This window comes from Patiria miniata, unplaced genomic scaffold, assembly GCF_015706575.1.
Source record: "Patiria miniata isolate m_02_andy unplaced genomic scaffold, ASM1570657v1 HiC_scaffold_11, whole genome shotgun sequence".
In the NCBI taxonomy this organism is placed as follows: domain Eukaryota; kingdom Metazoa; phylum Echinodermata; class Asteroidea; order Valvatida; family Asterinidae; genus Patiria; species Patiria miniata.
In genome coordinates, this window is record NW_024037049.1 from 5347150 (window position 1) to 5362540 (window position 15391).

General features: G+C 40.1%; 2 protein-coding genes across 4 annotated transcripts; one reads left to right on the forward strand and one right to left on the reverse strand.

The window, feature by feature from the left end:
• Nucleotides 1-1940: 1940 nt before the first annotated feature.
• LOC119742835 (proton-coupled folate transporter-like) lies at nt 1941-7869 on the forward strand. Its single transcript, XM_038219038.1, has 5 exons — nt 1941-2874; nt 3432-3689; nt 4118-4201; nt 4996-5152; nt 7173-7869. Exons 1-5 carry the CDS (start codon nt 2046-2048, stop codon nt 7216-7218), a joined length of 1374 nt encoding a protein of 457 aa, XP_038074966.1. The 5' UTR covers nt 1941-2045; the 3' UTR covers nt 7219-7869.
• Nucleotides 7870-8095: 226 nt separating this feature from the next.
• Nucleotides 8096-15390, reverse strand: LOC119742854 (proton-coupled folate transporter-like). 3 transcript variants are annotated; one of them, XM_038219071.1, is made up of 7 exons: nt 15315-15390; nt 12668-13572; nt 11912-12169; nt 10451-10534; nt 10024-10180; nt 9591-9637; nt 8096-8451 (listed from the first exon to the last, which is right to left on the reverse strand). In XM_038219071.1, exons 2-7 carry the CDS (start codon nt 13515-13517, stop codon nt 8339-8341), a joined length of 1509 nt encoding a protein of 502 aa, XP_038074999.1. In that variant the 5' UTR covers nt 13518-13572; nt 15315-15390; the 3' UTR covers nt 8096-8338. The 3 variants fall into 3 exon arrangements, with proteins under 3 accessions (XP_038074999.1, XP_038074989.1, XP_038075007.1); XM_038219061.1 differs by lacking the exon at nt 15315-15390 and adding an exon at nt 14573-14783; XM_038219079.1 differs by lacking the exon at nt 15315-15390 and adding an exon at nt 14474-14540.
• Nucleotide 15391: the final 1 nt, after the last annotated feature.

Genomic DNA, 15391 nt, shown 5'->3' on the forward strand with positions numbered 1-15391 from the left:
AGAGCTAAAATGGTTGATAATGGTCTGGACAGTTGTGGGAAATTGTCTTTTTAACCTTGCAGGCAGGTTTCAAGGCTTGGGTACCCCAATATGAGAAAGTTTTTGTTCTGCCATGGACGTACGGGTAGCCTATGGAGTTTCTAGAGGATCTTGCCGAACTTTTCCTCGACATTTTTCACAGAAAGCATTGCCAATCCCGTTTGCCAAGCTTCAAGTAGTTGAAAATTGGTACTTTTAGGCGCCAGGTTTGTTTTTTGTGAATATACTCTTGGAAAGAATCAAAGTGCGCCACAAAGTACGGGCCACGTTAATTAGGCGTCATCAAGGACCGAGAAAGAGGGCCGGGCGCCCTCTAGGGAAATGTGAAAGGAGAATACAACGAGATTTGGAAAGAACAAGCTTTGTTAGAGTCGAAAGGTGTCCATAACCACGCGGATCGGGTTAGTCCGTATTTGAACACGGGAATTTTCTCCAAGGTCTATAAAATAATAATTAAGCGGACTTCTTCTTTGTCCTCTCCAAAAGACCAGTGTTTAGCTGATCTGGTGAAATTAACTTCAAAATGAAAACGTATAATCTAATTAACGGAAGCCAAAAGTGTATCAAGAGTCCTGTGCCCCCAGCTGTATGCACTGGTGCATTTTTTTTTGACAAGGACGTCGGTTGACATTGGTTGTCAATCACGAGAATTTCGTTTAGCAATTTCAGGGCAGAAACAAGAAACTCATCTCTTATCATATTTGGTTCCCCGGCTTGTCACACATCAATCTATCTCATATATTCCATACACTCCGGTATCCCCTTATTATAGTCCCTTCTAATATGAGACATCTCTTTGTTATCTCCCTAAGCTTATATATTACATCATATGTTTTTGTGTTTTAGTGCCTGATACTACCCTACTTGTGCCGTTCATTGAAATAACTTGCCATTAATCATGCCTGTACATTAAATGCCCTCAAACCAAAGATGTTAAAAACTGAAAAGCAGTAAAAGTAGGCTGCGTTCGAGCTAGTCACTCGTGCCAAGACGAGTATACTAATGGGAGCACAAACGGCAAGACTATATGACCCGCGAGTAGGCTACTAGAGAGTATATACCCTCGGTCGGAGCGGGAGTAAACACCTGATGAGTCGTGAATTCAAGATAGTGTAAGGGTAAACATCGCCAAGAGTTTCCAAAATAATGGCCTTTTCTAATTAATTCTTGATTATGAAATTAATTTTTGCACTGTTTATTGTAATGATACCGTACACGTAAGGGACATTTTAAAACTGTATTTCACCTTTTTCCACATAAAGAGTTTGTTCTATTACGAGGCTACTTTCTGCAGTTCAACTGCCATTCTTTTCACAAAGCTATAACATTAACCGTTCGAGAAATACGACTGGTAGACAGTGTTTGAGTTTAAACACATTTATAAACACTTTTGTGTACCCATTGTTTCAATATGTTTAAATCCACGACATGTTTAGATTTATGGACTTCTGTGACATGTTTAGTCACGCTCGAAAGCCCATAAAGTAGTATCATCTATAGTATACATTGTAAAAGTAAAATACAAATGATGTATCGGGTTGACGTCAAATGAGATGCTAAGTGCACACCTTTATTACACTATTATTACCATCTGTCTACGAAAAACGAACATTAAAAGATTGGACTTTTTAATGGCACTTTCAGGCTTTTATACTGTGCAAGATCCTAAACATGTCTGAGACTAAACATGTGAAAAAAGTGGGTATTTACAAATTACAAGAAAAGTGTTTAAAAATACCAGCATATCTCCTCATACGTTTTACGAGGTTTCTCCTCGTGGGTTTGTTGCGATGGTTAAACCCGCTAAAATATTTTATTTTAACTTTGGAACCAACCAGTGTTCAATGGCATGAACATTATCTGCCAAAATGTGAGGGTATGCCAACTAAAATGCGAATTTGAATGATTTTAGAATTCACGGCTTGCAACCAGTGCAGTGTTCGTTTCTTCACAGAGATATTCTTCTCGGTTCACATCGGTCGGGGACAGTTCCATCGGTTTTAAATATGGCAGAATATGGCGGGTTTCTAAGCCGTCACGTTGCTGAGACAGCCTTGTTCATGTACACATTTGGCATCGTGATGCAATGGCCCGTCACACAGAACCTGATTCTTGACAAATCCTGCCAAGGTAGGTACGGCCGGGACGTATGCGATTCCCTCTCCGATCATCCGGAGATGGAGGAGGAGGTCCAGGCTTCCGCAGCCTTCTGGGTGATGACCATGCCTAGCATGACGGGGATCATCATGGCTTTCAGCTCGCTACTTCTAGGCTCGGTGAGTGATCGATTCGGTAGAGCAACAGTCCTTATATTGACCTGCATCGGTGGTATTGCCATGTCGCTATGCCTCATCCTACAGACAACCTTAACTTACTTATCACCCACGCTTCTCCTTGTCGGCTGTGTGGCTATGGGTCTGAGTGGCGGAATTGGGACCTTCCTGGTCACCCTTTTCAATTACATCACCGACAACACCCCAGAGACAGAACGTACCAGCCGGCTCAGCGCCGTGCAGCCGTTTGCCGGTCTGGGGACCATCTCCGGTATGCTGTTATCAGGCGTGGTTTCGAAACATCTTGGTTTCGGAGCGGTGTATGCCATCTTCCTCTGCACCCAGGCTACAGTGTTGATCATGGTAGCTGCTTGCATGCAAGATTCAAGTGATATCAAGCTCGAGGATTCCAGAGTGTCTTCCAGGCCTAGTTTGATTGCTGGGATGATTGAGAGCCTGACGGCAGGCGCTAGGATATGTGTAAAGCCCAGATCCGCCAACACGAGGAAACACATTCTGTTCCTCGTTCTTACTGGGGTAATCTCCATGGTTGGAGTAGGAGGTATGTCTTTTTCTTATATGTCATAACCATTTCAATATTAGGCTCGTTCTAGTTTGGAAAATAAATGTAACGATGTGTGCACGTGATTCATTATAAAACCTTGGCAATGTAGGGGTTTCCGACCTCCGCCGGCGTAAGCCTCCATGTTCAAACCAAGTCCAATTTTTCGTCAGAGTTATATTATTTATTAACGCAAGGGATTAGATTGCGTTTCTGAGGTTAACGATTGTAGGTCCATGCACGCCTTATTATACCGCCAACCAGTTTTTCTTTAAAGTTGTAGTGTCCGTTCTTATTGGAAGACTTGGCACTTTAAAAAAAAAATCTTCACATTTAATTGCTAAAGTTATGAGCTTTCCACTTATTAACCGTGCATCGAAAAATAATTTTTAGAAAAAGTATGTAGTTGACAGAAAGTAGTTAGCCCTTTATCCTTTCAAAATCCATCGAATAGGTTTTTTTTTCAGTAGAGCATGACTAATTTGCCTTCAAAAGTATTTACAAAAATATATTTTCTGCAAGTACATACATGTATGTTTGTGTTTTGCTTGGGATAGCCGACATGGGTTTGACGGTGCTGTACACCAGGCGAGCCCCTTTCCACTGGGAGCCTACCATGTTTGGCTACTTCACCGCCTCCAAAAACGTTGGCCAAATCCTGGGTATGGCTCTGGGTACTAGGCTCCTCCTGAAGCTGCTTGGTAGTGGGAGCTCTTGGCGAGATGATCTGACTCTGATGCAGATTGCTAGCCTTGGCGTCACCGTGGGATCGCTGGTCATGTCAGCTGCCACTACATCCTCGCAACTGTTTCTCGGTAAGACGGTTTTTTTTTTCGTTAAAAAAAAGGATAGTCCATAAGTAAATCTGAAAGTCTAGATTTGTCCACAACTCTTCTGTTTATTCCGCTCCGTGGATTATTATAAGAGAGCGGAGTTCCTGATTAGCAGATAAATTTGGCGTTTTTTTCCCTTGTGAAGGCTTTTGGTGGCGACTGAAAAAAAATCACATCCCCTATACCCAGCTGTTTGCTATGCTCCTAGTGGCTCTTTTACGAAAAAGGACTAAAAAGAAAGAAAGAAAGGATGAAAGAACACTCCGTCCTATCTCTGCGTACTGTAAATGACACGAACTCGCTACACGCCTCCAGCGGGACGGTGCTAAGGATCCCAGTAGTCAAAGATCATCTTCTGAGGATCAATATGTACTATCAGTTGTTCAGCAATCTGTGTCTGTTTCTTTCAGTTCCTATGGTCTGCATATTGTCGGGACCCGGACAAGCTGCCAGTGGATCGTTCTCCTCCAAGCTTGTCCATCCAACAGAAAAAGGTATCCAACCGGTAGGCCTATAGGACTATATGCCATACGCGTTCAGCGGCCACCAAAGTTCTTAGTGCATTTGTCAGCTAGTCACATATCTTTATTGGTATTCATCACTCTTTCCAGGGGCGGTGGAACCGGGGGGGGGGGGCACCAGCCCCCCCCCCCCAGATCTTCCTAGGCCAACAAAAGTCACACGGTTGTAAATATGCCCCCCTCGAGACGAAACTGCCCCTCAAACGCACCCGTATGAAAGCATAATGACCGCGCTACAAATAAAATTGGCTCATCTTTTTTAATGCAAAACTGCTCCTCAAAACCACAAATACCCCTCTCACATTAACAAGATTGTGCACCTTCTTGAGATAGAAAACTAACCCTCGAATGCACAAATACCCCCCCTTCCCGCATTAATATAATTGTGCCCCTCTTGAGATGGAAAATTGGCCCCTAAAATATAATATTGCTCTTCACACGAATAAAATTGTCACTTAACTAGCCATCAAAAGCAACAGTGCCCCTCTATAGGTAAAAGAAACACAAAGAGCAAGATGGACAATGTATTCATACTTTCATAGTTTGTTCCTCGCCATAAAGGTTTATAGCGAAATGAACGGGACCATGTTCTGTTCCTCCACTTTCACACCGACGGAAGCTACCCCTTTTTCTGAGCAAGTGCCCCTTTTTGGTGTTGCCCCCCCCCAGTTTGAAAAGCGTTCCGCCGCCCCTGGCTCTTTCTTTCCAAGGACGTCGACGACCTTTTTATGTTCTTGTATAATGTAAAACCTCATTGGTCTTTCCAGGAGCCTTTTCGTCATTTTCGTCGTTTTTGAATAACCTGGCCATGCCCGGTGGTACACTTGTCTTCACAACGCTGTATTCGTGGACGTCGGCATACGCGCCTGGGTTTGCCTTCTTCGTTCAAGCCGTCATGTACACAATACCCCTGGTTCTTATGGGGTGAGTAACTTTGCAGTTAGTGTGCATATATTTAAAAGCAGATAGGCGATAAAAAAATTGGAGTGCACAATAAGTTCTACAGATGTATACCTAGATTATATCGATTTATGATAAATACCACGTGACTACAAAATTACTGTACATATTTTGCCTCGATTTACAAACTTTTCTTAAACATCTTTCCGAATTGTTACAATCTTTGTTTAAGTATTGAATTGATTTTGTTTGCTTTTTTTGAAAATTACAATTTTGTAGTTATATTTTGTGGGAAACTTATGGGGCTATTTTGGTCAATTTTCGGGGCAGACACATGCAAAATAAACCAATGAAGCGCATCAATTGAAACAAAATCGGTGCTCCGAAAACTTTCGGCAAGAGTACATTTTATGACCACGGCAGGGCATTTCGTCAATTAGTCAATTATTTTTAGTCAAATATTTTGGTCAATTTTGGCAATAGACAGACAGACCGTGAGACCGACCGACCGACCACCAAGTGACACGTAGAAGCTCCGGCCAAAGCTTAAAAAAGAACATTCTTTTCTCTTCAATTATGGTTAATTTCACGGTTTGGCCTTAACTGATCAGTTTTTAAACCTAAATAACTCACTTCGCCTACACTATCTGGGAGTGAGTACCAAGTAGGCCTACGCTGCTGGTGTCCAAAGTGGGGTAACGGATTTTCCAATAAAACACCACGCACATTACTTCTTTCGACATTTGATAAAGTTACTTCTATCGATTCTTCTCCGAGCTACACAAGATTTAGCACAGCCTCTGAACTATAATGGGCGTCCGTGGGTTCACCGAATAACAACTTGAATTTTGTAACGATAACATTATAACGATAGGGGCAGAGTTCCAGGAAAAGAACCTCGATAAAGAAGCTTTGTACAAACCAACGGCTACAACAAACAGTATCTCACCAAAAAAAAGTCATAAATAAATAATACTTCCATTACCTTATAAAATACTGCACACAATGTGCAATAAGCGTTCCTTTTATTTTCATATTATTCAATAAATTACAGAAGCCATAAATTCTGATATACACATTATACAAATACATGCAAAAGCAATCATTATACATCTTTGGCCTTTATTTGTATATATAATTAATTTTAAATACTACAATTAGATAATAAAAAATATTTTGTGAGTACAATGAAAATGAGCATAATTCGAAATCTATCCCTGGAATATAATGTAAAATTTAAATTATATAAAAAAATGAATAAGGGAAAAGGAATACACATTTTCTTTATTCCACATTATGCAATAAAATACATGTACTTTCTCCTGAAAAAAAAGCTATCAATATAAATCTTTGGCTTTAAGAATTCAGTTCAAACACTACAATGAGATTTTAAAACTCTAGTCTTTGTAAAATAAATTAGGAGTATAATGTTGAGCATGTGTCATTTTGCAAGATTTGTTTAAACAGAATTTCCACATTTAAAGATGTACTGCTTAAAGCATTTTTGGATCCCAAAATATAATAAAAACCTAGGGAAAATGCCAGTTTAAATGTCAAAGCAACTTTCACTTTTTAGCTTTTTTTTGTTAACAAAAATAGCACACATTCACAAAGAAAATAAAATACAATTCATCTGGTACTGCTGAATAGTACCATATGTAGTAGAATAAAGGTGATACAATTTCAATGAACACAAAAACAATGGCATTTATTGCAACTACATGTATGCCGAAAAGTCATTGATAGCATTGTATACATTTCAGTTGTTTTTCCTGAAGAACTGTTTCTTAAGTCATAAAAGCCTTCTAAAGCTGCATGATCAATCGAACACTTTAACAATTCACATATCCAACACAAAACTTCTAAGCACACTCTAATACTTACAGCATAGAACACACATGAACACTACCAACTGACTGCATGAAAACAAAATAACCAGTTATGCAGCTTCAGTCTCACGATAACCAACATCCTAATCTACATGAAATAATGGCATTTCTGGTTGAACTTGATTCACTTATGAGTATCTTTGTTTTGTTCACAGCGTGATGAAGAACGAGCTGTCAAAAACTGCAAAAGATGACGCCTAGGTCTACAATGTGGACATTTCATCCTGAGCTAACAACAAACATGTCTTATTTAATGATCTTATCAATTGACAAGCCTCACATTTTTTGCACTTGACATGTAGATATTTGATGATATTTAAAACTCAAATTTCACTTTAAACAACAACTATTTTACACTTCTCGATGGTTATCTATTAATCTTCTGAAGAATTTTCAGTGGATTTTCTTTAATGTAACTGACACTGCACATGATGAGTTCAAGGTATCAAAGCTATCCTAATTTCATAAGTATGGCTGTTGAAAATAATTTTGGTACATGTATGTCAATCTTACACATCCACAAAAGCGTCAAACCAGTATACAATATATGTCTTACCAGTACATTTGTGTAATTTAACAACGGACTTTTGTCACACTTTGAAATTTTCTATTCACTTTTGAAAAAGGGAGTGTTTCACCACGATATCACTTCTCTGGAAAATCACATCTGAAGTGTTGTACAATCTGTTTTCAAAGTTGGCACAAGTACAATGAATTTAAGAAAGTTGATCCTAAAAGTAATATACAACATTTGCAAACATAAAAAATCATGGCACCCTGGTGTGCTGTCATTTTCAAGAAAAGTAGAATTTTTGTATCAATTTCCAACAATGGTCTGCTGACTTTTCTCAAATACTGCCCCTGATTTACCAAATTTAGTTAGTCCCCATTTTGTTTGCAATCGGTTTACACATCCGTGAACCGGTGCAAGCCAGCTAGTCTGGTTCCCTGACCTGACAATTTCCTGACGTAGTCTACAGAAATTGCTCTGTTTTGTGTCTGGAGTAGGGTCAGGGAACCAGACTACAAGAACAGCATGATTTTCCTTGTTTTTTTTCCCAGCATTTATGAACACAAAACTTTTAACAGGTCAGTTCAACAATATTTGCTATAAAATACTAACCCCCCAAATCCACCCATTTATGAAAATTACAGAAATGTTGTAATTTACCTTAAATGTGGTTTTTGTATGCGGGGTCATTTTGGGAGCCTGTTATTCCTATTCTTTCCCATATTGAATCAAAAATGAATGGAATTTTGTTCAGACATACCATATTGCATAACTCCAATATTTGTAATGGGCGGACTGTTGTTCAGCATGTTATACGCCAATGCTGTCTGGTTGGACGGATACAGGCAATTGTGTCATGTAAACGGTATCCTCAAATTCATCCTCAGATTCATCCTCATCTAAAAGCCTTCTTTGCCCTAAACCTGTAAAATGAAACATAAAGGTTGGTGGCATAACATTATTTACATTTTTTAAAAGAATGATATGCCATTTCAGTTTATGATTGGTAGATTCAAATCTAGATGTAGAATTTAAACATTCAGTAGGTTTAAGGCTGTTATCAGATCTAAGAGACTTGATGCCAAGTTTGAATCCTAACTCCTTTGCAACCTAAGAACTGAAACTTGAATTTGATTTAGGACTGGGGATGGAATGTGATTTTAAATTTAACTTTAATAGTGTGTTTTTAATTCAAATGAGGAAAATATAATAAATTGTTGCAGTAGGTGACTGAGAATAATTATAAATGCTTTTAAAGCTGATTAATAAATGCTTTTAAAGCTAGATAAGTTGAATGAATCACGTTTTGTTTCATATCACTGTTGAGTTCGTATTTTAATGTATAGGGTTTGATTGTATGACGTCAAAGTACCACGTGACCATCCGGTTTCCTGTGATCAGCCACCATTGCAGTAGGCAAGTGTCTGGTTAGCAACCACATCTTCAGTTGTATGTAGATGGTATAGGTGTCTCTCAAAGACAGCCATCTCTGTAGGAGAACTGCAACTGCATATTTTACGCAATCAAGCACGCACTGTACAGTGTTGATATTGTTCCAAACACGCGCGCTTGTTGCTTGAAATACGACGCACTCAGACGCAGCCGAGGCGTGTTATGCAAGTTGACGCTCAAAAGGCCGATGCACGTGGCTGGTCTGTAGGAAATGATGTCATTTGAGAGAGACCTATAGGAATTCTGCTCACGTAAAAAATCCACAAATTCTTTATCAAATGGCCGATGGTCACTATCTGTGCCGTGTATGGTTGCCATAATCGTACCGACCCAACACTGGGTGTTAGCTCTGCGTTTTTCTCACAGTTTTTGCCATCAATCACAGCTTTGAAGGCTTGCCTGCTACCTAATGTGCACAGCACTATGCAATCTTTGCCTATTACAATGGTGACGCTGACTTTCCGTTACCTGGATGTAGGCCGGGTCACATGGGTCAGTGAGAGCCCCTATTACAGCGTTCTTTCCTCGTTAAACATGCTGCTGGTGAAATGTGAAATAAAAGTTGCAGAAGAAATGATGCTGTCATGGGAAAATATGTTATATGTCTCACCATTCTTGCCCTCTTTGATTGATTTCTTCATGTCCCACTGAAGCCATCTGTAAAGTGCAAATAAATCAAATACTAATTTTGAATCACCACAGCTTACGGTTACCATTGACAATGAAATTAATGACAACTGTACATTTATTGCCATTTTAGGAAACCAACGCTGAAATTTCAACCAATCTGAAATTTCAGAAATAAACCAGAACAACAATATTTGGACTACATCCCGGTTCAGGCAAGTGATGTTTTATTTTGGTGACAAACAACCAAAACAGTTTATTTCTTGTGGGTGGGGGCATGAGGAATGATACTTCAAAATATTCATTGCTTCAGTAATCATCACAGTTTGAGAACCACTCATCATAGCATTTTTTTTTCCTGTGTCAATTTCTGGGAACCAATATATTATTAACAAATGAAGCAGCAATATACTCACATGACAATCAAGAGAGAGATTACATAAACAGCTGCCATGATCAGGAATGAGAAGCCAGGCCAGATGTGCAGCGTGGCCGGGTACAGGGTGTTGAATAGAAGAGAGCCGGCCACTTGAAAACATGTGTCTAAGAAAGACGTGCAGGCGAACATCCCACCTATCGGGCAAGAAAGCAGTGGTTGAATAGTTATTAGCTTTACAATTACACGTAGTCGATACCTTACATGTATGTAACCCACCAGAAAAAAAATCTGTTGATCTACAATCTAGCACCATGACTTCTCAACTACTTCTCTGCAGTATAAATTTATTATAGGGGACCATCTTCGAGTAGGCCATTTTGGATATTGAACTTCAAACAAAGGTTGATTTTATACGTATACATACACACATCTAAAGTATTGTAAAATTTTGTATTTACACTTACCAAACTCATTGGGTTCAACCAACTGCGTCTTGAAGGAACTAATGACAGCTCCTGTAATGCCTGATAAACATCCAACCATAGGAACTGAAAAAGAAACAAAGGAATAGTTTGATTAGGATCTTTTTTTAAGTTACATAAAAATCCTCCTGCTGTCCGAACAGTCACAAGCAGTCAAAAAATCAACCCTCTTCCCCTGCCATGCCTTTTACACAGGCTAGTCACCAACAGTCAAAATATATTTCAAGCAAGCACTGTGACTAGTCAAATTCAGTCAAAAGACAAAAGCAGGCAAGTTCTAGGCACAGCTGGCTTATCAATCACCTACAGTCAAAGCATAGCTGTATCAAGTTACATAAATAGTCACAGCCAGCCAATCCTGCTTTATGTAGGCTGGGAGCTCTTAACTATTAAAATTGTCACTTGATTGATTTTGACTGAAAGGACAACTTGGCACAGAATGTATGTGTGCATAGGAGGGTTTTTAAGATTGGAAGATTGCAAAGTTGACATCTTTCTGTTAGAGGAGATTCAAGTGGATCGTTTTAAGTAAAAGCATACATGATTAAAATCACACACTTTATTTAAACCAGGTTCACAATTACATGCGAGTCTTTCTATAATTTGATTCCACTTTTTTCCCCATCCCTGTTACATCTGGCATCTATGATAATATAATTCTGATGCACTCCTTAATGCAGTCGTCCTCGAAGAGTGATTATGAACATTAATCTACTACCTAACAAATACAAGGGCGGATCCAGGGGGGGGGCCAAAGGGGGCCATGGCCCCCCCCCCCAAAAACGAAACCAATTTTGTAATTTTTTTATGTGACATCGCAATAAAGGCAGGCAATGAGTACAACACCATCTTTTCCTCAAAAAACATTGGTTAAAGTGGTCAGAAATTGCCTCAGATCGCACCACAGAGCATCTAGAATCCAAAAAAATTTCGGGGCCCTTAAGCGGGCCCCAAACCCCACGCCGTAATTTTTTTGACCCACTTTTTTGGGGGACCAACAATTTTTTTGCCCCCCCCCAAATAAAATATGTGTTCTGGATCCACCCTTGAACAAATACAACATTGTTGAAGTCATTCTTAATGACAAATTACAAGGTACCAAGGTAACAGGGACAGTCAAAATGTCACACTTTGGATCTTGAATTTATAGAACTAGTGTAGTGCCCATTCAAAACGTGCCTGTTTGGAAAAAGCAATGGCCTCCGGTAGACCCGTAAACGTGGCAGTGCAAAGTGCAGTGCCCGTATAACAGCGCGCCATATCTACACCTCACCGTTGCGCAGGAATTTGCTCATCAAGCCGGCTGTACATGTAGTCACACATGTTGAAGGCACTTTTAGCATCACAGTGTGGCATGCACCAGTAAAATGTACACTGCAGTAGGGGTAACAAGAAGTGATAATGTTCACAGGCATAAATTACAAGCATCGACATTCTACCAACCCAGCATCATGATTGCCGTCTGCCTGGAGAATGCCTCATTGACTAGACTCAGGATGGTTGAGACCAGGCCAACCTGTGCAAGCACCAGGTCCCTGTGTATGACACGCTCCTTGCCGATGCAGCGAAACATCAGTGGAAGTAAGGCGATCAGGACAACACCTTTCATGGTGTTCTTCAGCGCCATGAAGATCCCAATGGTTGACACGTCCCAGCTGAGGGGAGAATGCTTGGTGAAGAGAACAAGCAGATCCATTTCTCCTGTAGAACAAAGAATTGCAAAACATCTTAAAATGGTACAGGGTATTATATTTAAACAAAATACAGGAAGTAACAGAGAACCTCAACAAAACAACACACAGAACCTTTAATACTTTCCCTACTTTCCTCATAAGACAATGTGTTGTGATGAGATAACTTGATGGACAGCAGTACATTTCTGGTTTTTGTTTTAACCATCTTCATTCATAATTGATTGAAAACAAGAATAAGTAATATGAGGCATAGTGGTGTAATATGGGACAGCGGGTATCTGAAAGGCATTATAGAGTCTAAATAGATTATTACGTTTCAGATGAAAATGAAATCAAACAAGACCAGATATTGCCTTTTTTCAATGAACCACTAGCAAATGGACTACAACTCTGCCAATTTTGTACGGAGCTGTAATTCTTTATTGAGAGTAGTTTGAGTAGTATATAAAGTACTATGCAGTTGGACTGTTCATTACTTGTAGGTATATTTTCTCAATGTTTTTACCTGAAAGCCCAATGACACCTAGCAGGCCGATTACCTGAACTGATATCAGATATTTCCTTTTGTTTCCTGGCCTCTTGGCGAAAAACACTGTAAACGAACGGCGCATGCTGTCCAGGATAGGCCCCCAGCAGAGGCATCGTCTAGGTAGACATCCAGCACCTAAAGGCTTGTCTTTTTCATTTGAAGGTAATCTGTGTTCAGGTTTCAGCGATTCATCCAAACAGCACAAGATGTACACGATAATGAGGATTTGGATGGTAAGAACAAGGAGATACACAGTGGTGAAGCCGTGCTCAAAACTGCCGATGGCGCCAGCACATAGGAGACCCACTGTCCCACCAATAAACATCATTGCCTCCAGGATGCCAAATCGCTTGGTGCGAGATGATTGGTCCGTTATATCAGCCATGTAGCTGATTAGTGTGACATAAGCCGTTCCCACACTGCCTGTCAGGCCGACAGCTATCGCAGCGACGATGATGTATCCCAAGGGAGAAGCTATGAAGTAGGAACTCAGAGCAAACACTGATGCAGAGAAAGCAGTACCAAGAGGTGGGAGGCACATGATGTACTTGCGGCCGACGCGGTCACTAGTGGCTCCCAGGAACATGGACATAAAAGCTCCAGGAACATTAGTGCAGATGCTGAAGAAGAGAATCCAGTGCGATGCCTCTGTCTGAACCACATCCTCTTCATCTTTAAAGGCGCTCAGGTTTGAGCAAATCGTTTCATCAAAGTGAGATGCGCAGACTTTCTTGATAAACAACAGTTGGTTGGTTGTAAGCATCATGAACAGACTCATCATGAAGAGGAAAAGGACAGGTTCTACCGTCACCGATGTGCAAGCCATCTTGTTCCAAACTCTTGTTCTTCCACAGCTAAGTTGTATTCACTTTCTAGAGAAACTGCAAAAAAGATAAAAAGTACTTTATAAAAAAATTACTTTGTTCTAACTATTTTTTCAATCAAGATGTTCCCTCTAAGCGTTGCTTTGATGGTGATGAGGATAGCTATATGGTAATAAGATGGTAGAACGGTGTTCAAAACGCTGGTGTGGTTCACAGTGATAGTGATACCCTTCATAGGACCTTAATCAAGGGCACTATATGTTTGTACCAGAAACTAATAGGAGTATGGGTGGGCGAGCTATAAAAAGCTCAATGATGACAGCTGAATCCATGCACATTCATATGAACAACAATGTTCATTATGTTAATTATGATCATGACGACCATCATCACAACAATCGTTGGTACCACAAACAGAAAGAATGTTGCATCCTGAGCCACATTTTGCCTCATACATTAAGCCCTATCTCAATGAAGGTTAGTTGTTGCAAAAATGTTGAAATGTAAATCTGGGACTGAGAAACATTTCCAAGTTTGTTAGAAAATACTTTGAAATGTACTCCACTATCCATAGACTTTGTACACAACCAAAGAAGTGGCGTCTGGTTTAAAAGAGTAACTCCAGCTCTAATGCTTATGGCATTAGAGCTGGAGTTACTCAAGCTCCGTCTGGTTGATTCTTTCCTTACCAACTCCCAGCTGTACATTAAAGCATGTGCTTTTCAACAGGGCAGATCTGTTTTTGTTAACAATTGCAACCCAAAATATAAAGTGTTTTTTTTTATTCCAGAGGCAGAGCGTTGCAAAAGCTCAGAATATAATTCATTGTCTTCCAATGAAAAACACTCATACTATGCGATTGGATAAATATTTGCTAAAGAGCATGGACAGTACATAGGGTTAAGATAGTCACTTGATACTGGTTAACAAACTTTTTCGAAGTTCTAATCACTCTCACCATGGAGTAGGCCTAGCTAGTAAAAACCTAAACTATTGCGAATAACACCTCCATATCCATGGCACGTATAAACAACAAGGCACACAACACAAAACATACACTGAATTTTTTTTTCAGTCAGGATAATTTCTTCTAGCTGCTACTCGTTTGCTGCCGGCTGTGTTGGATGTGATCATGGTGTGTAGAAAAATTAGGTCCGCCACGTCGTAGAAACGCTGCATCACCAACCTTCCTGACTCATGAGCTAAGTATTTAGGCCACTCTGATTCTTTGACTGAGCCTAGTTGCACTTGCAGTTGCACTTTGCAAGGATCGACTACTCTCATAAGTTTCGCATGTTCATCAGACAGTGCACCAGACTAGAACAGTACGTGATTACGTTGTCGCCCCGTACCAGCACCCAGACGTGACTCGAGTTGCCTCGACGTTCGTTCTCGTTGACGAGCAGACGAGCACTTGAGCAAGGAATATTTACCGCAACATGACAAAACTTATTTCTGGTACAATCCGCTTTTAATTAACCAAAGTAAGTTGCAGAATTAGTCAATCTACCACAAGATCTTCAAGAATATTTCCTCACCAGAAAAGTAAACGACAACTATCTAGTCGCCTAACGTAGCTCGCCTAACGTTACTTTGTAATAAATCACTGCGGTAGGTCAAGGTCCACGTTCGCAAGTGTACACGCGTGCAACCCACCCTTATTTACAAATTACGAGTGAGTGTGTTCCTAGCTCCATGATTTCATCAAGGAACGAAACGATCGTGTCAAGGAATGTGTGTGTTTTATCCTTTGAAATGAGACATCAACCTTTAACCCACATTGGAGGTTTCTTACTTACTTGATGATGAGCATTTGTGGCACCCTCAAGTCGATCAAAACAAAGAATCACTTCGTGGGAAACTTGTTCATCGTGTA

Coding starts and splice junctions, on each gene's coding strand:
- LOC119742835 (XM_038219038.1), top strand. CDS start 2,046: ATGGCAGAATATGGCGGGTTTCTAAGCCGTCACGTTGCTGAGACAGCC. Junction 2,875..3,431: donor CTCCATGGTTGGAGTAGGAG/GTATGTCTTTTT, acceptor TGCTTGGGATAG/CCGACATGGGTTTGACGGTG. Junction 5,153..7,172: donor ATACCCCTGGTTCTTATGGG/GTGAGTAACTTT, acceptor TTTTGTTCACAG/CGTGATGAAGAACGAGCTGT.
- LOC119742854 (XM_038219071.1), bottom strand. CDS start 13,517: ATGGCTTGCACATCGGTGACGGTAGAACCTGTCCTTTTCCTCTTCATG. Junction 9,638..10,023: donor ATCTCTCTCTTGATTGTCAT/GTGAGTATATTG, acceptor TGCACTTTACAG/ATGGCTTCAGTGGGACATGA. Junction 8,452..9,590: donor AATCAAAGAGGGCAAGAATG/GTGAGACATATA, acceptor TTCATTTTACAG/GTTTAGGGCAAAGAAGGCTT.